At 39.9% G+C, this 25452-nt stretch overlaps 1 protein-coding gene across 5 annotated transcripts in view; it reads left to right on the forward strand.

Annotated features, from left to right (window-relative positions):
* The window catches only part of TNKS2 (tankyrase 2), a 70346-nt gene that overhangs the window by 42463 nt on the left and 2431 nt on the right, over positions 1-25452 (forward strand). For 2 of the 5 annotated variants that reach the window (XM_084635028.1, XM_084635031.1), the window contains 10 exons: positions 5678-5787; positions 6782-6970; positions 7777-8029; positions 8746-8828; positions 9565-9685; positions 14200-14297; positions 15710-15784; positions 18047-18152; positions 22708-22894; positions 24998-25154. In XM_084635028.1, coding sequence (XP_084491154.1) covers positions 5678-5787; positions 6782-6970; positions 7777-8029; positions 8746-8828; positions 9565-9685; positions 14200-14297; positions 15710-15784; positions 18047-18152; positions 22708-22894; positions 24998-25154 — 1379 coding nt within the window. Of the gene's footprint in view, positions 1-5677; positions 5788-6781; positions 6971-7776; positions 8030-8745; positions 8829-9564; positions 9686-14199; positions 14298-15709; positions 15785-18046; positions 18153-22707; positions 22895-24997; positions 25439-25452 lie in introns of those variants that run through there. The other 3 variants (XM_084635027.1, XM_084635030.1, XM_084635029.1) reach the window with 3 other exon arrangements.

The raw sequence follows: 25452 nt of genomic DNA on the forward strand, positions 1-25452 counted from the left end.
GTCAGCATAGTCTGCGTGGTATGTAGATTGTAATGGATATTTTACCTTCAGTCCTTTTGGTACGATGTCCATCTGTTTGCATTTGGAAAGGAAGATGATGTCTGTCTGTATCTGTACAAGTTTTTTCATGCAGTTGATAGATTTCCACTCCATACAGCTAAATGCAGTGCCTTGCATAATGACAGGTTTCAGAGTAACAGCCGTGTTAGTCTGTATTCGCAAAAAGAAAAGGAGTACTTGTGGCACCTTAGAGTCTAACCAATTTATTTGAGCATAAGCTTTTGTGAGCTACAGCTCACTTCATTGGATGCATACTGTGGAAAATGTAGAAGATCTTTTTATACACACAAAGCATGAAAAAATACCCCCCCTCCCCCCAGACTTTCTTGTTAAGCCCTGGATTTGTGCTGGAAATGGCCCACCTTGATTATCATACACATTGTAAGGAGAGTGATCACTTTAGATAAGCTATTACCAGCAGGAGAGTGGGGTGCGGGGAGGTATTTTTTCATGCTTTGTGTGTATAAAAAGATCTTCTACGCTTTCCACAGTATGCATCCAATGAAGTGAGCTGTAGCTCACGAAAGCTTATGCTCAAAGAAATTGGTTAGTCTCTAAGGTGCCACAAGTACTCCTTTTCTTTTTGCAAATACAGACTAACACGGCTGTTACTCTGTACATTGACTTGGGCCTTGTCTACAGTACCAAGTTTTGTCACCAAAAACTGCCTTTTGGTGACAAAACAGCAAGAGCGTACATACTACGATAGGACTTTTGTCACGAAAAATGCCCAGGTTTGGCGACAAAAAACTTCCACCCCTACAAGAGACTTTTGTCTTTTCTCCTCCCTTTATTGTCGATGAAGAGCCAGCGTAGACACTCTTGATGGTTTTGTTCACAGAACTGTCTTCCACCAGTATCCCACAACACTTGCCCTGATTGCTCTGCTCAGTGTTTTGATCTCTGCTGCCTTGCACCCCTCCCCTTTCAAAGCTTGGGGAAGTATCTGTGTGCTGCTCCATTTGGGGAACAAAGAGAGCAAATAATTGGAATGCTCCCGTTCTGCCGCTTCAGGAAGAGGGGGGCAGACTGATGTGCTGCTTTGCCATTCCTCATCATGGAGAGCTCACATAGCTACTCATGATGCTGCTCTCAGCTGCTGAGGGGGCTGTGGGAGAACTTGGAGAGAATCAGCTCTTCCTTCCCACAACACTGCACTGTGGGATACATACCCACGGTGCATTGCTCATCCTGTCGATGATGATGTCCCCAATGTGGACATGATCCCTCAACAGAGGGAGCAAGTGTGAACACCCTTTGGCGATTTTTGTTTATGTCGACAGCCAAAAGTCGTCATAAGTTTTGTCAACTAAACTTGGTAGTGTAGACAAGCCCTTGGTTAGATTTATTAGAGAGGAAATGTACTACTGTGACAGGATAATCCTGAAAGCCTAGGAGACTCTGAGAGGTGTGAAGTGACCTATTCATCTCAATGTGATGGTCTCAACTGAATGAGAATACCTTATGGAGATGAATAAAGTGTTGAGATGTATGAACTGCTCCATTCATGTTCTTGGATGTTCCCATTTCCCCCTCCCTTGACCCCTAGTGTTGGAGAGCCTTTGATATGCAGTGTGTTCTTGATGCATGCTCCTGGTATGCCTATTCTCAGCTTCTCACCCAGATGCTTGCAGGGAGAAGTCTTTGGCACCTCCCGCTCCCCCCTACTCCCCATCCCGACAAGGTCCCCCAGATCCCAGCTTTCATGAGGCAGCTAGAGAGAGAAATTCTGGCACCCCAGAGGGGCTGGAGCCCCCAGATCGCATAAAGGGTGGTAGGCAGAGGGACTCAGACACTCCTAGAAAGATAAGCCTCACCACCTTATCCCGGCTCACATGAGGGGAGGCCAGACCCCCACGGATGGGCAGTGGCCTCCCTATTTCTGGCACACATGTGCAGGTAAGGAGAAAGACTCAGACCTCCAAGGAGAAATAGCCCTTCCAGACTATGGTGCACACATTGGGAAGCAAGAATGTGGGACTGGCAGGTGCCCTTGCTGCTCTTCCCCAGTCCCTTGCCACTCATCTCCATGTCTCCCTTCCCAGTGCCCCTCCCCTCCCATCTACTGCAACTCCCAACCCTTCCCCCAGCCCCTTTCTCCTCCTTACCACTCATCCCTATTTATCTCCTTCCTCATAATTCGTCCTCTACTCGCGGCAGCCCTAAGCCCCTTTCATTTGCATGTCTAATCTTTTTTCAAAAAATACTTTAATTACATTCCCCCAAAATAAAAGAATATACTGACAGGCAAATTTTAGCAACGTGTCTTGGAACCTTTTCCACATTTCTGCCCTAGGGTGGGACTGGAACTAACACTGGCTAGGTAGGTGTTTTTCATTATTCTCAGGGGAATTAAAACTATAGGTTGCCATCAGTTAAGATAGTCACCATTTCTATACAGCCTGGTCATGAGGAAATTTAGGCTGCTCTTTGCAAAGATAGTGAAAACTAGCTGCCCTCGGGGAAGATGGTGGCACTGTGTTCTACCAAAGAAGCAGAGAAGAGCGCTGTGAGGAGCAAGTGAATATGGGAGGGAAGACAGAGAAGACAAGAAGAGTAAGTTGGGAGAAGTATAAGGAAATAGAGGCAGGAAGGAGAATGTGAGGAACAGGAAACTGAGGAGATAGGGAGAGCAAATATTAAGGGAGCAGATGGAAGACATAAGACTGTAGGTAGCACGGAGGAAGAATGTGAGTGGGACAGGAGGGAGAAGCAGGATAATGATGGGGAGAAGGACAGAGTGGCACCTGGATAAGTGGAGTCTTCTCCAAGCAGCCAGAGGAGTGGTTGGCACTTTTGTCCCTTTAAAATTGACCTTTGAATCCAAAATGATCATACCCAATTTGGGGGTGGGTGACTTATATCTAAAGGCTCAAAAATCAGTAGGCAAACAAAAATGCAATTTGTTTCTAAATTGTATTATATTTAAGCCAGTCTCATTATTTTTGAAAGCTTTTATTTGACAGTGTTGTTTCTGTCACCCTCCCTAAAGCCCCCCCACAGCAATCTCCATTTGTCCTCTTCTCAATGTCACAGCCCCTAAACTCTACAGGGTGAGGCAAAACTGTTAGGCAAACTCCTGATGTGCTAAGCTCCAAGCTTTCTTACTGAGCCAGCCTCTGCATCCGATAAGCTTCTCATGGTTTACCTCAGGAGGATCTCCTGTGACAAGTCCATTGGCCCAAGACTGTTACAGGCTGCCATTCCAAGGGGCCATGGGGTGAATAGAATCATAGAATATCAGGGTTGGAAGAGACCTGAGGAGGTCATCTAGTCCAACCCCCTGCTCAAAGCAGGACCAATCCCCAACTAAATCATCCCAGCCAGGGCTTTGTCAAGCCTGACCTTAAAAATCTCTAAAGAAGGAGATTCCACCGTCTCCCTAGGTAACCCATTCCAGTGCTTCACCACTCTCCTAGTGAAAAAGTTTTTCCTAATATCCAACCTAAGCCTCCCCCACTGCAACTTGAGACCATTACTCCTTGTTCTATCATCTGGTATCACTGAGAACAGTCTAGATCAGTGGTTCTTAACCTTTACTGCAGCCTGCACCCCTTGGTTCTCAAAATATCTTCTCACACCCCTTATAAAAAATCAAAATATGTTCTTCCACCCCTTATCAAAAATCGTTGAAGTAGGTCAGTTCTTTAAACCTAGATATATTTTTTGATTGTATATTACAGTAATTGTTAAAAAATGTCTAATGTTGTTAAATACATAGGTTTGATGAAACAAAGTAGTTGTACTTATGTGCCTGTGCTTAATTTGTGTTTTCAATTATTTACCTTTTAAAAAAATCTGGCATGTCTCGCACTCCCAGGGATGCGTGCATCCCAGGTTAAGAACCACTGGTCTAGATGCATCCTCTTTGGAACCCCCTTTCAGGTAGTTGAAAGCAGCTATCAAATCCCCCCTCATTCTTCTCTTCTGCAGACTAAATAATCCCAGTTCCCTCAGCCTCTCCTCATAAATCATGTGCTCCAGCCTCCTAATAATTTTTGTTGCCCTCCTCTGGACTCTTTCCAATTTTCCACATCCTTCTTGTAGTTTGGGGCCCAAAACTGGGCACAGTACTCCAGATGAGGCCTCATCAATGTCGAATAGAGGGGAATGTTCACATCCCTCGATCTGCTGGCAATGCTCCTACTTATACAGCCCAAAATGCCATTAGCTTTCTTGACAACAAGGGCACACTGTTGACTCATATCCAGCTTCTCGTTCACTGTAATCCCTAGGTCCTTTTCTGCAGAACTGCTGCGTAGCTACTCCAGTCCCTAGTCTGTAGCAGTGCATAGGATTCTTCTATCCTAAGGGCAGGACTCTGCACTTGTCCTTGTTGAACCTCATCAGATTTCTTTTGGCCCAATCCTCTAATTTGTCTAGGTCCCTCTGTATCCTATCCCTACCCTCCAGCGTATCTACTTCTCCTCCCAGTTTAGTGTCATCTGCAAACTTGCTGAGGGTGCAATCCACGCCATCCTCCAGATCATTAATGAAGATATTGAACAAAACAGGGCTTGTGTGGATTTGCATGGGGATGTTACAGCTAATGCTTAAACATTCCTATTTTTAAAAAACTAGTAAGTTAATGCACAAATGTTATTAGATAGTTGTTTGTTATATGCAACGCAAAAGGAAGGTGTAAAAACGTATGCTGCTTAACTATCTGTTGGTAAAGGAATAGAGGGTATTTTGTTAGGTGGCTTAACTTTTCTTTATATTGCTTTTTTGGTTTGGTGTCAGGTATGTTATCTGTAGTAACCTGAACTATTAAGCTGATCTTGTCAAATCTAGTGAGTTTTTAGTGAGACACACCAAATCAGGATTCTCATCTGTAATGATGAATTTCTGTCCTTATTGACAAGTACCCTTCCTGCTTACCTTGCCTCCCCAATTTCTCCTTAAAACCAGGCACCAGCAAGGAGAGACATAATGTAGCTGATACCCTTCCAGTACAGTGACTGTGCTAATTTGGGGCCACCAGAACTGGCAGATTGCAAGGGGTTGACAGCTCAGAGGGATTCAGCAGAAGAGGTGAAGGAAGGTGGAAGAAAACTTGCTGGAGAACAGAGACAGAGAAGGGTGGGGCGAAAGTGGGCTGTTTCTGTCAGGAATGGAAGCAGAATTTTCTTGTCCATCAGAATGAAGATGCTTACCTGAAGTTTTCTAATGCTCACTCTATTAGAAATATAACTCTTGGTAAAAGGACAATTTAGATTTTCCAACATCAGTGCTGATTTGAAATCCATTAATTTTTATTTTGGAAAATCTTAATACTCAATGCTAAATGTCTAGGTGCAGACAGTTAACACATTTATTTTCAAGTAAAGATGTTGAATTTGAGTATGTGCTTGCTTAAATATTTGAACTATTAAAAAAACATAGCACTGGAGTACTCTTTGCAAATTGATTAAGTGACACTTATTGTGGAATTGAATACACAAGATTAATTTGTTCCATAGCTGTAGTAAATGGTTTCACACAACATAACACAATTTGGCGATTTATTTGCAGACTTTTTCCCCTCAGATGTGATTTAAAAATAAAAAAGTTGTATTTAATCGTAATTATTCTGGTGACGATTTTTCTCTTCCTTCCTCCCTTAACTGCCTGTTAGCTGGTTACAACAATTTGGAGGTTGCAGAGTACCTGTTACAGCATGGAGCTGATGTGAATGCACAGGATAAAGGAGGGTTAATTCCTCTACATAATGCAGCATCTTATGGGGTAAGAATCTCTAACTTACTATCTTTTTTGGAACAGTTTGAAACTTTTGTAAAAAGTTGTGATATGATGCTTTTATTGACAGGTTTCAGAGTAACAGCCGTGTTAGTCTGTATTCGCAAAAAGAAAAGGTGTACTTGTGGCACCTTAGAGACTAACCAATTTATTTGAGCATGAGCTTTCGTGAGCTACAGCTCACTTCATCGGATGCATCACTTCATCGGATGCATTCGATGAAGTGAGCTGTAGCTCACGAAAGCTCATGCTCAAATAAATTGGTTAGTCTCTAAGGTGCCACAAGTACTCCTTTTCTTGATGCTTTTATTGGCATTAATTATGTAGCCTGACAATCTCTAAAAAGCTTTTGTCATTGTGTTATAATATCACCTCATTTGGAATTAGTTAATTATAACTGCAGCTCAAATTCAACTGTCTTCACTTCTGCAATAGTTTTTAAATTTGTAAAATCACTGTTGGAAATTATGTTGAGAAAGGTAATTCAAAAACTATTGTAAAAACAAGCAGCCTAAAAGATGTCCCGTAAAACTGCTTTTCACATGTGAATACTAGTAGAATTTCACTAGTAAAGATTTCACTTACATTTCTGTGGGTGATCTGGTGAGATTTCAGACATCTGTGAACCCAAAGCAGGAAATAAGGCCCTTTTGTGTTTGGATGCAGCCTGGGCTGCTTTCAGATTCAGGGATTTGAATTCAAGCCCCCTCTGGCACTCCTTCAATTTAAAGGAGTTTGTATTTGGTATTCTGGTTTGATCTATTTCAGTTTTATGGAAGAAAATGACTTAATTATACACAGGTACATTATAGTTCAGAATAGTCTCTTCGGTTTTGTTAGTGTTTATTTCTGACCTTATTGTAATTTAGATCAATTCTAGGAAAATCCAGAATGAGTTACAAAAAGGGTTGTTTAATAATTCTGAGAGTTTCAGTATATTAAACTACCATCTCAGAATATAACAGGATATTTTATTTTCCAGCACGTAGATGTAGCAGCTTTACTTATAAAGTATAATGCGTGTGTGAATGCTACGGACAAATGGGCTTTCACACCTTTGCATGAAGCAGCCCAGAAAGGAAGGACACAGCTTTGTGCCTTGTTATTGGCACATGGAGCTGATCCTACTCTGAAAAATCAGGAAGGACAAACACCATTAGACCTGGTCACCGTAAGTGATGGGATCTTTTGAGAAATCTGTGCTTAGCTGCAGCTAGCGGTTGCTCACCTGGTTTATATAAGATGCTTTTAGTCATTTTTATTCAAAGTACAAATTTGGAGTTAGTGCACAATTTATAAACTCTGGTTTCTTGGGTGTTTATGCAAGCGAGTACACCCGCATACATCTTCTTTCTCTGTTCTCTTGCACAAAATTGCTGCAAAGTTCTTCTGACTGCCTGATGGAGAAAGAAAACAAACACTGATTTGTTCCAGAATTGACATTTATCTATTTTTAATTTTACTTTGGGTACTTGATCTACCTATTTTACTGGCTAATATAATATTTTGCCACAAAAAACTGCATTAGAGGTGAAATTTAGTCTAACTTTATTAAAACCTTCTCATTTTATAAAACTTAAGCAGGCTGTTTAAGGTTTTGTTTTAGATTATTATAATACAATCAAAAGCTTCACATTTTCAAAGTAATGCTGAATGGATCGTCTTGCTTCAAATTGGGATTTCTTGTTTTTAAAGTAAACTAGTAATGAGTTTTGTTTGACCTTGTGTTTATCTGGAAAAAAGTTTCAAATATCAAAACATTCATGTATTGCACTTTTAATTTAGAACAAGTTTTTTTAAAATCTTGTTTAAGTGAAAGATTGCTTTTTAGTTGGTTGAAATGTTTGCATTACTTACACATTTATTCGCTATGGCTTTGGGCTTAATTTTTCTCAAGTATTTAATTACCTTTATTCCAGAAAATAACTTTGCATGGAAGGCTTCCTTCATTTTAATAAACTGTCTTTTGATATTTAGGCAGATGATGTTAATACGCTGTTGACAGCTGCTATGCCTCCTTCTGCGTTGCCATCTTGTTACAAACCTCAGGTTATAAATGTATCTCAAACCACCGGATCCACTGCTGATTGCCTGTCTTCCGTTCCATCCAGCCCATCCAGTCTGTCTGCTGCCAGTAGCCTTGACAACTTATCTGGTAGCTTTTCTGAACTCCCTTCAGTTGTTGGTACAAACAGTGCAGAGGGAGCAACCGTTCTAGAGAAAAAGGAAGGTGAGGTTTTCTTTTGTTCTAATTGTAGATGTGAATTAATGACTCTTAAGCAGTTTATATAAATTTAAATAAAGCATGATTTTGTTGATTTTTTTTTTCTTTTTCAGTATTTTTATCTAATGAGTTTTGTGGGTACTTTTCAGCTCTTACTAGAATTTTCAATTTATCCATTAACTACCTTTGCCTTCTGTTATTATCTCTGTTTCCAACTGTGGCTTGATAAGGAACGGATAGCCAAAAGAACAAAAAAAAAAAAACTCTTGCACAGGGGTCTTCAGGCATTTTGTCCGGATAGACTCTTACTGATAAATCAGATTTTAAATAGAAATTAAATAAATACTTATTGGAATGGTCTTATACACAATGAAATGGTATCATAGGTTCTAATGTATTTGCAAGACTGATGATTTATGGACAAGGTTGCTTTAATAACTTCTGTTCATTGCTTAAATATGCAGTACTAGTAGCTAAACACTTACTTGTTTTGGAAGCCAGGATCATGTATTTTTATTTTTATAAAGAACCTAGTGTGTTCTAGGTGCCACCAGAAACAGTAATATATAATCTTATTAGTAACTTAAATATTTTTCTTAATGTTACCAAGTCTCTTAAAAATTCTTGTATTTCCCCTTATTGCAGAAGCATAAGTATGGAATATACTGTGTTGTAGATAATATGAATGTGAAAGTAACTTATATATTCTTCTTTATATTCAGTTCCAGGTGTAGATTTTAGCATAAATCAGTTTGTGAGGAATCTTGGACTTGAACATCTGATTGACGTATTTGAGAGAGAACAAGTGAGTAGCTGTGTACAAATATTGGGTTAGAAAACTTTACCAGTGTGTTCCTTTTTTGAAGTGGGAGGAGTGATAGCGCTTGCAATTTAAGACCTACAGGTTAAGTTTTTGTTTCTGTTATGTTAGCACAGGTGATGAGGTCAATAGGAAGTGAATATCATGAAATTATGTGTAGTAATTACGAAGGTGTAGACTATTCTGTTAGCTTGGTAATATATCCTGAAAGTGAAATTTCCCAGTCAGGGAAATGATTCTTGCAGTACCACTGGCCTACCTTTTTAGGTAGAGTCATGCAAAGTGTTGAACAAAAAAATGGGGAAGATGACAGCAATTCTACTATGACTTGTAGCGTGTTTTATGCTATTCAAAAGCAAAATTTCATGCTAGGGAAGACAGTAGATGCAAAGCCAAGGATGAACTGTTACATTAAAACATTCAGAATGTGACTCTAGTCTAATTTTAATTTAATATACTTATAAAATATCTTCTCTTGTTTTATAGCTTGCTTCATAACTATGGCTTGTTTTAAAACTTCCCTAATTTGACTTCTGCTGCACAATATACAGGTCTCCAGGGGTTGCATATCTACACACTACTCTTTTTTATAACCTAACTAAATTATCATAAATTTTATTTCTGAGGTTATAATTGATCCTTTCTAATGAAATATTTGTCATGAAATTTTTTTTAAAATGTATACAGCAATCTAAACAAATTATATTGTGCTTTGCTCTAGATAACACTGGATGTATTGGTTGAAATGGGCCACAAAGAGTTAAAGGAAATTGGTATCAATGCATATGGACATAGGCATAAAATCATTAAAGGAGTTGAGAGATTGATCTCTGGACAGCAAGGTATATTTTTATTGAATTAATGAAGTGATACTGCTTTAATATAGAGTTCATTTTTATAAACTTTACCAGTTTTGTTCCAAATCATCTCTTGGTAGAAAGAGCTGATAATGCAGTTCTTTATACAACAAAATGTAAAATTGTGCTACACTGTCTTTCAATCTGAAGCTTGTGTGAGAAGCTTTCACTAGTGGTACAAATTATCATGAACACCAGCATTCAATTGTCTTTAATATTTGACTCCTTTATAATGGTCACTGTCCACGTTTACTTTCATTAGTTGGATTGTAGATTTAGAGAACTTTGATTGTAAATGTTTTGGGACAGGGACCATTTCTTTGTTCTGTTTATACAGCACCTAGCACAATGGCATTCTGGTCAGTGACTGGGGTTTTTATGAGCTACCACAATACAGATAGTAAATAATAATTCACTTTTCAGAGTGACACAGGCTGTCCCCTTTTTCCCAAAAAGATAATTGAAGTTTTTAAATATTTTTCTTTTAAAAAATAGTTGGTGTCTTTCCAGTGGAGCTGAAATAAGCATAGCTGCTTTGTTTGACAACTTCAACTTGCATTGAGTTTTATGCTAAAATCTCTTTATTTTGCAGCATTGTTGATGACAGCACAATCATAGGAATAAAATGTTTTGCTGGACTACAGCTGAAGAAAAAAATAAAGAGCACAGTGTATTGATTCTGTCATATTGAAACATTGGCTACTGTTGTCTCACTACATTTCATAGAAATGGAATAAAATTAGTTAGAATTGGTAGGATTTTTTTCTCTAGACACCATCTGTGGATTCTCGCTCCCAAATCTGGACTCTAGTATAAAACAAGCAGAACTCCCCATACTCTAAAGGATTTTTTGGCCGTTAAGGGAAGCAGTAGTAGTCAAGGCCACAAGACAACCACTTCACCATGTTCAGGTATCTCCCTAGAGCTTCAATAGCTGTCCCTTGAACAGTCAGTTGCTTCTTGATTGCTGTCAGTGAAGGTCTTCTGTGTGGGAGCTATCTCTTCAGCGGCCAATCTGTTCCTGTGCCAGTGTAGTTTTACACTGCTACAAGTATCCTTTTAGAAAGTGTCCTTGCTTTCCAATTGGGTCTCATCTATTGTCTTTGAATTTGCAGTCAAACACTCTAGCCAAAGAACATCAACTGGTCCCTGGAGCCTTGGTCTTGCAGTTTGCACAGGTTCTTTAGAAATTTTCAGCTCTTTTGTCTTAAAAGGCCTTAGCATTGTCATCTCTAGATGTTCAACTCCTTACCTGAATATTTTAGAGCTTTGCCTTGAAGCCTCATTTGACTTGATACTCAAGCTGTGGAACTTTCCTCAGGTCTCTGTACTTTGCCTCAGTGACCTGGTGCTTTAGCACATTTCCATCAGTGTTTTAGCACCCTTCCCTGGAGATAGTAGTATTGTTTCGTGGTTAACTAGAACTTTCTTTTGGAGCTTCATTTTGATGCTTTTCTTGTTAAGTCAAAGTGTCTTGCCTCCAGGCACTTTTATATAACTTGCTAGGTTCCAGCCACAAACCAGTCAGCATAGACTCCCAGCAGAGAGTTCCAGAGGGAAACTCCTAGTCAAGTGTTTGCTGACTGTTCAAACATCATGGGCTCCTGGCCAAAAGCACTGCTGGGAGGCCCAGTGTTGAGCTGCAGTCAGTTGTGGATGTACCTGCATCTAGCTGCCCAGAGCAGTGATGAGGAACCCAGTATCTTGCTGCAGCTACCTGCTCATGTATCCTGGGCAGGCCACAGCATAAGAACTTCTGGTGCAGAGCACCTATCTGGGTTCTTAAATCCAATAAATGATTGCCAGTTACTTGCCAACTCATTCAGAATTCTTGTCATTATCAGAAGTGATGGTGGTCTCCATATCAAGCTGCAGTTGTTTGTTGGTGTATTTGGAACTTTCAATGGAGATAGTCAGCATTGGACTTTTGGCTTCCTGGGTTTGGGGACTGCTTTAAAGTTCTCTTACTGCTCTGCAGCATAATCTGAGCTAGAAACACTTGCAGGTGAAGGTGGTAAATACTGTAAATAACCCAAAGTAGATCTCAGCACAGTTAGAGATTTCTTGTGCAGAGGTCAGAGCTTATGCTTTGAGAGTTAGCTCTCTCCTGTGTGTGAAGCCCTGATCTCATCACCAGCAGTTTTTGGTGCCTTCTGCACATAGTCTGGTTGCAACTATTGTTTCAGTCCTTAGATTTCATGCTGAACTACCTTGTCTCATCCTGACCCCATAGATAACTAGATTCTGTGGCAACTGCACCAGAAATACATCAACCTTGTGGCTTAGGATGTTTGTGGAACACAAGGATATGCTAGAGCGAGGACATGCTCTCATGCCCACATCTGTATTTGTAGTTTCCAAAGCATATGAATTGGGCACATGCAATTCAGCAGAGACCATTGGGTCAGTATGTTCTAAACATTTCTGCATACTTTCTTCCTAGAGAATGATGGATCAGGTCCCCTTCTCAAAGGAGAAATGGGAGGTCTGAGGAAGAAGGAACTGCTTGTGACAGCCAGAACAGGCCAAATTAGCAGGGGATGTCTTATCTACTGTATATAATCGTTCATAAACCAAATTTTTTTAGTAAAAAAGGGAAGCATCAGAGAAGGGGGTCAGATTATGAACAGGTATAGAGAGGGGAGAGGTGGGACACAGCCCTTCCCCCCAACAGAGGGAGCAAGCAGAGGCAGCACAGCCAGCAGAGCCAGAAGGGAAGAGGCGGGGCCAGTGTCTCTGCTTCTGGCCAGGCTGCTCTCCCCCAGCCTCCAAAGCAGCTGCAGCTCTGGGGCTGGCAGGCTGCAGCTGTGACGCTTAGCCCCGCCCCCCAGAGCAGGCTGTGGCCGTGCTGCCCGGCCTGCTGGAGCATGCTGCAGCCGTGCTGCCCAGCCTGCCAGAGCAGCTCCAGCAAGGCCAGAGACATCCTTCCCTGGCCCTCCCCAGATAAGATGGGAAGGGATGGGATGGGGAGAGAGTGGGGGTCCCGGGCTAGGGATGGGGTCATGTGGGGGATGGTCACAGGGGTTACTCCCCTGACCCCCAGCTTCTCCCCATCCCTTCCCACCATCTTCTCTCTCTCCCCCCCACCCCCCCAAAAAAAGAATTTTCCCCACCAGTTGCTGTCCTGGCCCGTCAGGGTAAGCAGCTGGAACACCGGGACACTTTATTTACTTAGGTTTACCTCCGTGCCTGCAGACTCTCGAGGTAAACAAACCATCTTGGCCAGCCAGCAGCTTATCCTGATGGTCCGGGAGCCAAAGTTTGCTGACCCTTGAATTATAGGGGTTGGCTTATGAATGCGTCATAAAAATTTTCCATTTTTATTTGTCCATCTTGGGGGGGTCGGCTTATAAATGAACCGGCTTATGATCGAGTATATACGGTACTTCAGAGGTGCTCTGATATGTCTAGATCAGTGGTTCCCATACTTGTTCCACCGCTTGTGCAGGGAAAGCCCCTGGTGGGCCAGGCCGGTTTGTTTACCTGCTGCGTCCGCAGGTTCGGCCGATCGCGGCTCCCAGTGGCCGTGGTTTGCTGCTCCAGGCCAACGGGAGCCGCTGGAAGCGGTGGCCAATACGTCCCTCGGCCCACGCAGCTTCCAGCAGCTCCCGACGCAGCAGGTAAACAAACCGGCCCGGCCCGCCAGGGGCTTTCCCTGCACAAGCGGCGGAACGTGTTTGGGAACTTCTAGTCTAGATACTAGTTCTTGTAGTAACAGGGGCCCTGACAAAGGTACACCTTATTCTATCCCATTTTAAGGACCCTCTCTCTGATGATGTGACTTCTGAGAGAGAAGAGTGCCACTTGCCTGATGTATTTGAGCAGATGCTCTAATGCTCAATGTGAGAAATCTTATTGATAGATGGGAAAAGAAGTCTTGCAGCAGTCACACATACTTGCCCCCCCCCCTTCTCCCCTCAGAGTTTGGATGGGCTTCTGTTTAGGTCACAGTTACCTGTACTTTAAGTCTTTCTGCTTCTGTGGTATGATTTTTCTGTAAAATGTTAGGTGACTGGCCTGTTACTTTAGGGATCCTTTACTTGGTACTCAGCTAGGAACTGACTGACTGGAATGTTTCAGGGTTGGCAGAGGTCTCAGGTGGTGCACAATCATTTGTGGGGATGAGGGGTTGGCTTATGCCCCTGGCCACCACTACTACCATTAAGAACCTATAGGTTCTGTCTGTGTTTAGCTAGGAAGCTGAGGCCACGAAATGAGAATCCTGCATGATATCTTCAGAAGAGCAGAATTACAAAGGCAAATCAAAACATGTTTTAAAAAACTAAAACTTTAAACTACTTAAGATCCCAAAACCATGGCAGAAATGAGACTTAAACTGAAAGTTAATATAACTTTAAAATCACAAATGTTCCCCTTTTTCTTGACCTTTGTCTCTATATGGCATCTTCCATGTTTTCGTTCCTGAGAAATTGAGCTATGCCTGTGTTTTTAATTTTTGTTCTCTGCGTCTGAAATATGTGTGTTCATTGTCTTTATAGGTCTTAACCCATACCTGACTTTGAATACTTCTGGTAGTGGAACAATTCTCATAGATCTCTCTCCTGATGATAAGGAATTTCAGTCAGTGGAAGAGGAGGTATGTTCTGCTCCCTAGCATCTCAAATTCTTTTTGGCGTTGTCACTTATGGATAGACGCATGAGTTCCAGTAGATTATTAATATAAGACTCAAATATTGGATTAAAGCTTACATAATGGATTAAAGCTTACATCAAGACACTTATTCCATTTCTCTTTGTCAGTGCTGTCCCATTGTTATGATCCATGCTTGACATTTCCACAATTTAGCATACAGTAGAACCTCAGAGTTATGGATACCTTGGGAATGGAGGTTGTCCGTAACTCTGAAATGTTCATAACTCTGAACAAAATGCAGCTCTGACTCCAGCAGTTCACACTTCAGGCCAGGTTCACACTTCAGGACAGGTTCCAGAGGCAGCTAGACAGCTTCCTTGCAGGCAGCTTCTTCCCTGCAAGCTTGTCCCCCTCTGGACCAGGGTGGGAGCAGGGGGAGATGGGGGGCAGCATGACCCGTTCTCAGCAGCAGGTGTGTGTGGGGGGGGGGGGAACACCCCCCTGGCCGGGAGAGGCAGGCTGAAAAGAGTACCCACAGAAATGCTGCTCCAGCTGTCTTGGGTTGGCGGCGGGGGCTCACAGCTTTGCCTGCGAATCTTAGCATCTTCAACTCCTAGCTGTAAGTGGGTGCCCTGCGTGTGGGGGTGAAGTTAGGGGTGGGGACAGGCAGCCCAGATGTGTCTACCTTTAAGATGCAATACAAGCACAGTACGGTATTTGCTTTTATTTTTATTATTATTTTTGTGTCTGCTGCTGCCTGATTGGTTACTTCCGGTTTCACATGGTGTTCAGTTGACCGGTCAGTCCATAACTCTGGAGTTCGTATCTTTGAGGTGCTACTGTATGTCTACACTTCAAGCTGGAGGTGTAATTTCCAGCTTGAGGAGACATACCCGCACTACCTCTAATTGAACTGGCATATTAAAAATGTAAGTGTAGCTGCTGCAACAGGCTGTGTATCGATCCAAGGCATTAGGTATGTACTCAGGCAGCTAGCCCCTTCCGTTGCTCTTACTGCTGTTGTTGCATGTCTGTTTTTAGTACATTAACTCAATGAGAATTACCACATTTTGTGTCTTCTTGAGCTAGACATTACTACTCCAGCCCAAAGTGTAAGTGAAGAGACCCTTTATCTCTCTTCATGTCACTCCTTCTAGTAACATACTTGAGAGGTCCCCATCTGAAGTAAAATTATTTCTGCAGCATGGAAATCTTCACCACGGTCATTTCCCTGTATACCAGACCCAGCTTCTAATCAATTCTTTCTCTACTTTCTGCCCAGTATTTGAATAATTGCACAGCACGTGATTCTAAGTAGATGTGATAAGGTAAATAGTGTAAATTAAGAACTAGAATAATTAAGAATATTGGAGTATTTGTCCAAAACATACAGCCATAAAACTCTTATTCTTCAGATGCAGAGTACAGTCCGAGAGCACAGAGATGGTGGGCATGCTGGTGGAGTGTTCAACAAATACAATTTTCTGAAGGTACCGTCACATTTTTGTAGTTCTTAAATGATAGCTATGCTCTCAACCCTTTGATTGAAAGTAATTTTGTTACAATCAAGTACTTTTTGTAGTTTTATTTATTGAGCACCTTAAATGTACATTGTACATTACAAAACACATAAAAAGAAGAGGACCTGCCATAGAGAAATCTAAGAGATATATAGGAAAACAGATTAGGTGCCAAAAGGCATTAAGAAGTGGTTTGAGAAGTTCACGTACAGGCTTCACAGAGAAAGGCAGAAAAGTTTGAAGCAAAAGGCAGAGTGCTTAATACACAGAAATTGAGAGGTGGTTGCACATTAAGGGTGTGACAGGAGAAAAAAGCATAAAGCAAAAAGTGAGAGAATGAGGCTGAGGAATCATATGGGAAGGCTTGGAGTGAGGGAGACTCAGGGTTGTGATTTAAATCAGATTTAAATCAGAAAGTAATAAACTTTGATTTAAATAATCTATTTTAATCTTTTTTTGCGTTTGTACTTTTTAGTTACTTTCCAAAAGAGAGGTTCATTTTCATTGGTTGGTATGACTATTAAAATATGTTGACTTGCTGCTAATTATAGACTTTACATTAATGTTGGTGCTTTTTTTTGCTAACCAGGAGGATACACACTGTCTACACATTTATTTAAGCAATTATATAGCTCAATGTACGTTTGTTCTGATTTTTAATGTTTATATTTTATTATGTTAGAAAATGATCATTTTCTTATTTTCTCGATGATAATTTTATACTTGAGACATCTGTCAAGCTGCATTTGGATGGAAATTGGAAATCTATTAAAATGCATAAAAACTCCATTTAAAAATGTTATTAAATAAAGTTACCTTTAAATATGTTGTATAGATAAGATAAAGTAAGCTTATTAAAACATGTTTTGCTTCTAAAAATAAAGTTATTAAACAAAGGAAGTATTAACTGTAATTAGTGAATTGACGGATTGTTTCCGATCACCATGCATCAGATTTTCAAAAGGATTTTGGCAATTAAAGATGCAAATAGGCACCTTGTGGAATTTTCAGAAGTGACTATGAAGGTTAGGTGCCTGACTCCTATTGAAATCATTGGAGTAGAAATCAGTGGGTGTTAGGCACCTAATCTATTTAAGTGCTTTTGAAAACCCCATAAGGTGCCTATCTGCATTTTTAGGTGTTTAAAATCTGATCCCTTGTCCTGCAGGATTTTAGAATTAGTAGATCTTCTCCTCTCCCGCCTGCTTTTTATTCATATAGGTTGGAAGAGGAAAATATGCTTTCTGCAGCATAGCCTCTCTCATATACGGGATAGTCATTTCCTGTCTTCAGTTTCTGGGAGCAATTCAGCCCTGTAACACAGCCCTTGTAATGACTGAAAATAATATAGCTATGGAATGCAGAACGTGGCCATTGTGATATATTTAGAAAACTTCAGAAAGATGTTTTCCCCCTGATTTAAAAAGCATCATCCTTTAACTCATTAAGATTTGAGGAGGGCTCATTGATACATCGTATTACTTTTTTATTTATATAAATAGTTGTAATTTGTTATAGTAAGGTAAGGCCTTAATATAGGCTGTAATTATTTAAAATTTAATTTTAAATCTGTTTTTATTTTTAAAAGAAAAATGTATTTAATTTAAAGTTTAAAAAATCAAATTTGTTTTGAAAAATAATCAGTTTTTATCCACCGGGACTGGAGGGGCAGGAGTTAGAATGAGACTGAGAACAGAGATGGACATGGTTCAGTTCCGTAAAGGTGGTAATAAGCAGCTTGAATTAATATGGAAAGTGAGGAAGCCAGTAAAGAAATCTAAAGAAGGGGTTTAGCAGTTCTTTGAATGGAAGGAGAGAATTATTTTATCAAAGTTTGGATGGATTGGGGGTTGCAATCTGAAAAATCCCTTTTATCTAGTTTGTTTAAACTTTCCAAAAAATGCTTAAGTTGTGAGTAAGCCTGATAAATGTCAGTCTAAAACTTTAGAGAGATCACTGAACAGTGGTTTAGAACAGAATGGCTTTTAACTTAGGTTGATGATGATGATGATTTTACTCACTATATCATGCTAGAAGACGAATTGGATTCCTTAGAATCTGAGGGAGATGATCTTATTTCTTCTCTAGAAATTTGACTACATGTTCCCAGTTTTGGAGTGGACCTATTGTGATATAGCCATTGTTCATCAAAATGTCTGTAAAATGATAAAGCAAAAAATTGGAAGGTCTTCTCTTCAAATTAGAATTTGAATTCTGATTTAATTATTTCAGATTCAAAAAGTGTGTAACAAAAAACTCTGGGAAAGATACACTCACAGAAGGAAAGAAGTTTCTGAAGAAAACCATAACCATGCAAATGAAAGGATGCTGTTTCATGGTAAGATCTTTGAAATTTTAATTTTCTTCCATTATCAGTGCTGTTAACCTTTAGGGGGAATATTTTTTGTTGGTGCCAAAAATTTAGGTAAATATGCTATATAATTAACAACTGGAAATAAAAATGTAAATCAGTTAAGTTTTTCATAATTTTGATAAATCCTGTTATCAATATTGCATGTTATGCAGAGGTGACAACTATAGCTGTATCTATTCTAATTCCCATTTTCAGTTGCCTTGTAACTTCGAATCTTTTGCTCTTTTTGCTGAAATTTTCCTGCCTTTGCCCAAGAAAAGTGTGGATTTTGGGGGGGGTGTGTTTAGTTTGATCAAAAATAGAAAAACAGGTCAGCAGATTCAGTTTGAAGGGGGTAGGAGTAAGGAAGGTTTCTTGCAATTTGTTTTACTAACTCTCTGACCAAGATGGCTTTTACATTCGGCATATTAGCCCTTGTTCAAAAATGTTGTCTTGAGCTCCAGTGAAGTTAAGTTTTGATTTGACAGTTATAACCAATTGAAAATTGTCCCCTGCATATGCACAGTGACTCACTAAATAGCTAAGTTACCTGCATAGTAAGAAACTCAGCTGCACGTTCACTGAAGTAAAATCTGCACAGCTCCCTCCTGCAGAGCTTATAATTTGGTGTGATATGGTGGTCCAGTGGTGTCCGTTGTAAGCACCTTGGATTTTTTTATTTGGAAAAAAATAGTTCAGACTAATTTCAGAATGTGAATTAAGATTGCATGTCCAACCTTAATTCTGCCCCTTGTGGATATGCATTACAATAGTTACATGATTGCAAACCTTCTCCAATACAATTTAACATTTTCTTCTATAACCACAGATATACATGTTTGTGTGGTAGCTTATATATTTTCATTCTTATAAACTTACACTATTTTTATAATAATAATGGTCTTCCATATTTCTGACAGATTTTTTTTTACATAGTTATCTTCTCTGAGGAATTGTCAGCAGCCATGTAGTTTGCAATTTTTTCCAAATTAGTAGCACAGTCTGCCTTAGCTATAACTTGGGATCGGAATGAAACTATACTACCTTGGTGACAGACTTGCGATTTATATACACCAACAAACCTTTGCTATCATTCTTGTTATACTCACCTGTAGTGTGTTGTGTAAGAATAGTTTGTCATATAAAATCATTTATGTATATGCCAGAATTCATTAAAAGATGCCAACCATGTATATCTAAAGCTGTAGAAAAATGTGACATAGCTGACAAATAGTATGTGATCTTGTAATTAAAGATCATAGTCTTGCTTACATACAAAGGGGTCAGCTGCTGCAACTTTGTCATTTCCCAGCTGAGTGCTTAACAGTGTAACTTTAATGTTTCTTTCATACAGGCTTTTGATGGGCATAAGAATAACAGAAATTATCATACCAGATCAGACTAGTGGTTTGGTATTCTCTCTCTGATAATAGCCAGTATCAGCCCAGAGGAAGGCGCAGGCAACGCTTTAATGGTATAACCCATCTATAGGGGAAGTTCTTCCTAACCTGGTCAAATAGTGGTTGGATTATGTCCTGAAGCATGAGCACTTATATCCCTTATAAATTCTGTATCTATCTAAAGTGATAATGGATGTTTACATATGTGTTCCCCTTTTTTAATCCTGCCAACCTCTTAACTTCAGTGATATCTTATGATGGTTCTACAAGTTAATGAGTCTGTGTATTTTAAAAATAAAAGCTATTACTTTTCATTTTCTATTTCTATTTCACGTCTCCTTGTTTTATTACACAGAAGGTAAATAAGAGTTTTTGATTTACTTTCAGTATAACATTTCTTATTTTACGTAAGTCTCAATTCTGTCATGCCGCCTCTTGTTCATCTCCTCTGAAAAAATCAGTCCTAATAATACTATAACTACCTTTATATTTACATGTAATTTTAAAAACCTTTTTAGTAAAAAGGTGCATCTTTGTGAAACTGAATTCATCAGGTCTCTCTAGAGATAAGTGCTGCAGTGCAAACAACGCACCTTCAAATCTGAATGGGTAACTTAAGACTAAATTTTATGATCAATACCCAGCTCAAATAACTAAACATTGCTTTGCAGAGGAAGATGTGGTAAAAAAATATTTACCATAAATTAGATCATAGGTACTGGAACACTGCCATAGTCCCGGACTTTAAGTGGTTTCCATCATATACAGAGTTTACAGTTTAGTTCACATTGTTCCTGAACCTCTGAATTAGATGTATTCAAGTCAGTGGGGCCTGATGAAACTCATCCTAGGTACTTAAGGAACTAGCTGAAGTAGTCTTGGAATGATTAGCAATTATCTTCGAGAATTCATGGAGGACTCCAGAGGACTGGAGAAGGGCATACGTACTAGTACCGATCTTTAAAAAGGGGACAAAGAGGACTTGGGGAATCAGACTAGTGAGCCTAACTTCAATACTTAGGAAGGTACAGGAACAAATTATTAAATAGTCAGTTTGTAAGCACTAGAGGATAATAGGGTGATAAGGAATAGTGAGCATGAATTTGTCAAGAAGAAAAAAACAATCTGATGTCTTTTCTTGACAGAGTTACTGGCTTAGTGGATGGGGAGAAGCAGTAAACATGATATATCTTGATTTTTAGTAAGGCTCTTGACACCGTTCCACATGACATTCTCATAAGCAAACTAAGGAAATGTGGTCTAGATGAAATTACAAGTAGGTGGGTGCACAACTGGCTGAAAGATAGTACTTAAAGTAGTTATTGATGGTTTGTTGTCAAACTGGGAAGCTGTATCTATCTAGTGGCGTCCCAAGGGTCAGTCCTATGTCCAGTACTGTTCAGTATTTTCAATAATGACTTGGATAATGGAGTGGAGGGTATGCTTGTAAAATTTGCAAATTGTACCAAGTTAGGATGGGCTGCAAGGACTTTGGAGGATCGGATTGGAATTCAAAACAACCTTGACAAATTAGAGAATTAGTCTGAAATCAGCAAGATGAAAGTAGACAAGTAGAAAATACTTCACTTAGCAAGGAAAAGTCAAATGCACAACGACAAAATGGGAATGACTGGCTAGGTGGTGGTATTGCTGAAAAGCATCAGGAGGTTATAATCACAAACTGAAATAAGAGTCAACAATATGATACAGTCGCAAAAAGGGCTAATATCAGTCTGGAATGTATTAAAAGGTGTGTTATACATAAGACATGAAAAGTAATTGTCACTAGTGAAGCCTCAAATGGAGTATTGGGTGCCACACTTTAGGAAAGTTGTGGCCAAATAAGTCCAGAGTAGAGTAACAGAAATGATAAAAGGTTTAGAAAACCTGACCTGCGAGGAAAGGTTAAAAAACTTTGGTATGTTTTAGTCTTGAGAAAAGAAGCCTGAGAAGGGACTTGAGATGTCTTCAAATATGTTAAGAGCTGTTGCAGAGAGAATGGTGATCAGTTCTCCATATCCACTAAAGGTAGGACAAGAAGTATTGGACTTAATCTGCAGCAAGGGAGATTTAGGTTAGAGATTAGGAAAAACTTTCTAAGTATAAGGGCCGATAGGTTCTGGAATAGGCTTCCAGGAGAGGTTGAGGAATCACTATTGGTGTTTTTTAAGAACAAGTTGGACAGATACCTATCAGGGACGGACTAGGTTAATTTGGTCCTGCCTCAGCACAGGGGGCTAGACTGGATGACTTCTCGAGGTACTTTCCAGCCATACATTTCTATACTTTTAAGAATCCCTCTCCTTACCCTCAGTTGTTGAATGTGAGCAGAGCTGCTGTGCAGCTACTACAGCCTTAGGGTTGAAGGAAGCTCTGCAGCTCTAGTGAATCTCAGAGTTGTAAAGAAATGGAATCTGTGAGCTTCTCTACGTTGCCCCGCAGGCTGGACCACAGTGGTGTGAATAGCAGTTCACACCAAAGTGTTGCACTGTAAGTCCCCTGAGTAGTTTACATTAATGCAAACTAGGAACCTTTTAGTTTGTGCCCACAGTATCCATATGGTAGTGTTATGGTGCAGCACTTCAGTACACACTGCTCGTATGAATAGCAGTGCACACCAAAGTGCTGCACCATAATTCACACTCGGATTGCCAATCCTCCAGGATTGTCCTGGAGTCTCCAGGAATTCAAGATTAATATTTAATTAAAGATTATGTCATGCGATGAAGTCTCCAGGAATATGTCCAACCAAAACCCCCATAAACCGACTTGTCCAGGGAGACTTGTAGAACTAAGCTCTACAGAAAGGGTGTCGAGCACCTATGCAGCTTTCTCTGTAAAGACAGGTCAGGAATTGTCCCTAGGTGTCTAATGTTTTGTGAATGTAACAGCGTACACTGCTGTAATACAGTGGATATTAAATGCTTGCTGTGGCAGACTGATACTGCATCACATAGTTGCTCTGACTTGCTGAAAATTTATCTATTTCAACAAAAGGTAACTTTACTGGTAAATCTTAGGGGTTTTTGACAAGGAGGATATAACAATCAACAGGCTTTTGAAATGATTTAATAATTAATGATTACATAAAAACTGTAGGTGATTAATTTAAATGTTTTTCCTTATTAATTTACTTCTAGGTTCCCCTTTTGTGAATGCAATCATTCATAAAGGTTTTGATGAGAGACATGCATACATAGGTGGAATGTTTGGAGCTGGGATATATTTTGCTGAAAACTCTTCCAAAAGCAATCAGTATGTATATGGAATTGGAGGTGGCACTGGATGCCCAGTTCACAAAGATAGATCTTGTTATGCTTGCCACAGGTAAGTTACAATACTTTGTACCAGAATCATTCATACCAAGAAATCTGATTTTTCAAGTACAGCTTGTGTTAGAGGCAATCAAGTCCCCAGCAGAGTCTCTGAAGAAAGACTGTAGCTCAGTAGAGATGTCTGCCTATGCAGTAACAGTTAAAACAGATAGTACTGCTATATGAGTTTTTGATTGCCACCCTTTAAAACTGCAGTGCAAACTTAAGAGCCAGGGAGGGGCAATGGAGATAGTTAAAGACATTGCAAGACTTACCTCCTTTCAGATCCCAAAACCCAGAATTGTGTAGCCTGGAAATGAAGAGAGGATTTGGTAGAGATTTTTAAAAGTATGAAAGGTACAGTAAAAATTGATCAATAAATATTTTTCTGCCAGACGGTATACAAACAAGGCAACTTCTAGAAGAGCACAGTACTTGCATATTATGTGGTTCACGGTGAGGGAGGTGTCCGCTAGATGACTTGAGATTATGATCATCCTGTATTTCTTTCAAGATGAGTTCAGTAATGTTTGACCCCACCTTGTAGGTTCAGACCTTGATCCTTAGTGCTCTGAGGAAGAGCAAGGTAGAACTTCCCTTCCCACCAGTTTCTGGGTTCCTAAAAGCATTCTTCTTGTGTGTCTCTGGTTACCCTTTGGAACCTAAATCTAATGCTTCAGAAACTTAGCACCTCCTTTTGAAACCTCTCCACTCAGCAGACTTAAGCTTTCTCACTGTGCCGTGTTCCTGTTGGCTGTCACTTTAACCAGAAATGGTGATGAAATTGCAGCTTTGTCCTACCATTGTCCCACTGGCTTCCAAAGAGAGAGAAAGTGGTAGTTGGGACTTGCTTCAGTTTCCTTCCTAAGACTTGTGTCCCTTCTCATTTGAAGCAAAGCAAGACTCTCCAAGCTTCTTTGGTAGCCCAGCCGAAGAAGAGAAAGGTATGGCACTCGTTAGATTTGAGGAGGACTCAGGATTCCCTTCAGCAGATCAGATAAGAGGGACTTACTGCTTGCTCTATATGAAGGGTTTGAAAAGGGGCAAGACATGTCTTGAATGAGCACAGCCCAGCATATTGGCTCCAGTATTTAGTTGACCTACAAAGCTGCTGAGACGCCTTTCCCGGACTTACTTCGCTTGGGCAGTTGCTGCTTCCTGGACAGAACAAAGAGAAATGTCATTCGAGCTATATGAGCTACCACCTTGACCAGCCAATTTGTCATCTGGTCAGCAAATGCATTTTTGTTTAGAGTGTATGAAGAGCTGTGCTGCCATAAGAGCCACCTTCCTTTGGGGAGGAAACAGGAAATTTAGTCTTCCTGTTCTCTGGTCCTCTCTGTTGCCCACACTCTCTTTCCAGGCTAGCTGTAGGTCTCTTGACCATCCCTTCCAGGAGCATGTGGGACACTGGTTGTTCCTCTTTTATAGTGTGTACTGTTGCTGGTTGTGCCACGGAAAGCAAATGTCCAAGAAAGTAGAAATCAAGCATACGAACTTCAGTGGTGTGTAAAGCATAATTACATTTCTTATCCAAGTATTTAGATAACCAGTTGGAGATACACAAGGAAATATGTGTCCTTGTATCCCTTTTTATAAAACAGAAAAAAAGCAACCACATCTAATATACTGACAAATTCTAATACATAGTGGGTTTAATTTGAGCCAGGGTTTATAGTAGACCTGTTTGTAGTTGGCCCTGATGATAGTTTGAATCTGGCTTCCTTCTCTGAGATAGATACACAAATTTTAGTGTCAGGAACTACTGCATATTTTTATGTAGACTTCATCTGTTTGAGTGACATATACTGTGCCAAAAAATAAAGAACTAAGGTGGCAGTTTTTGAGTTCACTATTAAACATTCTGTTTCCACAAACTATTAATATAACATGCATTGTGTGTGGTCAGAAAAATCTCTGGAGGTTGGGGAAAGGAACCAGGACTTAAAAAGGGGAACATAATACTATGGATAAAACTTCAGAATTTGTGGAATATGAAAAATGACTAAAGTGGTTTAAAGTTACAGCTCTCCCTGAATAAAGCTTTTGAATGACCAAGAAATGTTTTTCCTATTTTCCAAACATTTTTGGTTGTAAAAGTTTTTCTTTACTATAGGCAGTTGCTGTTTTGCCGTGTAACATTGGGCAAGTCTTTCCTGCAGTTTAGTGCAATGAAAATGGCTCATTCTCCTCCAGGACATCATTCAGTTACTGGTCGACCTAGTGTAAATGGACTAGCTTTAGCAGAATACGTCATTTACAGAGGAGAACAGGTAGTGGGTTTTTTTTCTTGTCAAAATATACTTAATTTTAAGAAGCCCAAATGCCATTTTTCACTGGTATGCCGTTGACACTGAGCCTCTTTTCTGGATTTATTGGGCTTTCTTTTTCAATGCATATAAATAAAACCTAAGCTTTTAAAGTTGAGAACCAGAGGTCCTTATTTACTGAAAACTTCTGGCAGATATTTTGCTCTCCTTTCTTCCTGACATAAATGTTGCATCTTTTCCTCAGATGGCAAGAAATCCTGTAAAATGTGTGTTCTGAATTTGCTGAGAAAATTAACCTTAC

This window comes from Lepidochelys olivacea, assembly GCF_965140295.1.
Source record: "Lepidochelys olivacea isolate rLepOli2 genome assembly, chromosome: 7".
Lineage (NCBI taxonomy): Eukaryota > Metazoa > Chordata > Testudines > Cheloniidae > Lepidochelys > Lepidochelys olivacea.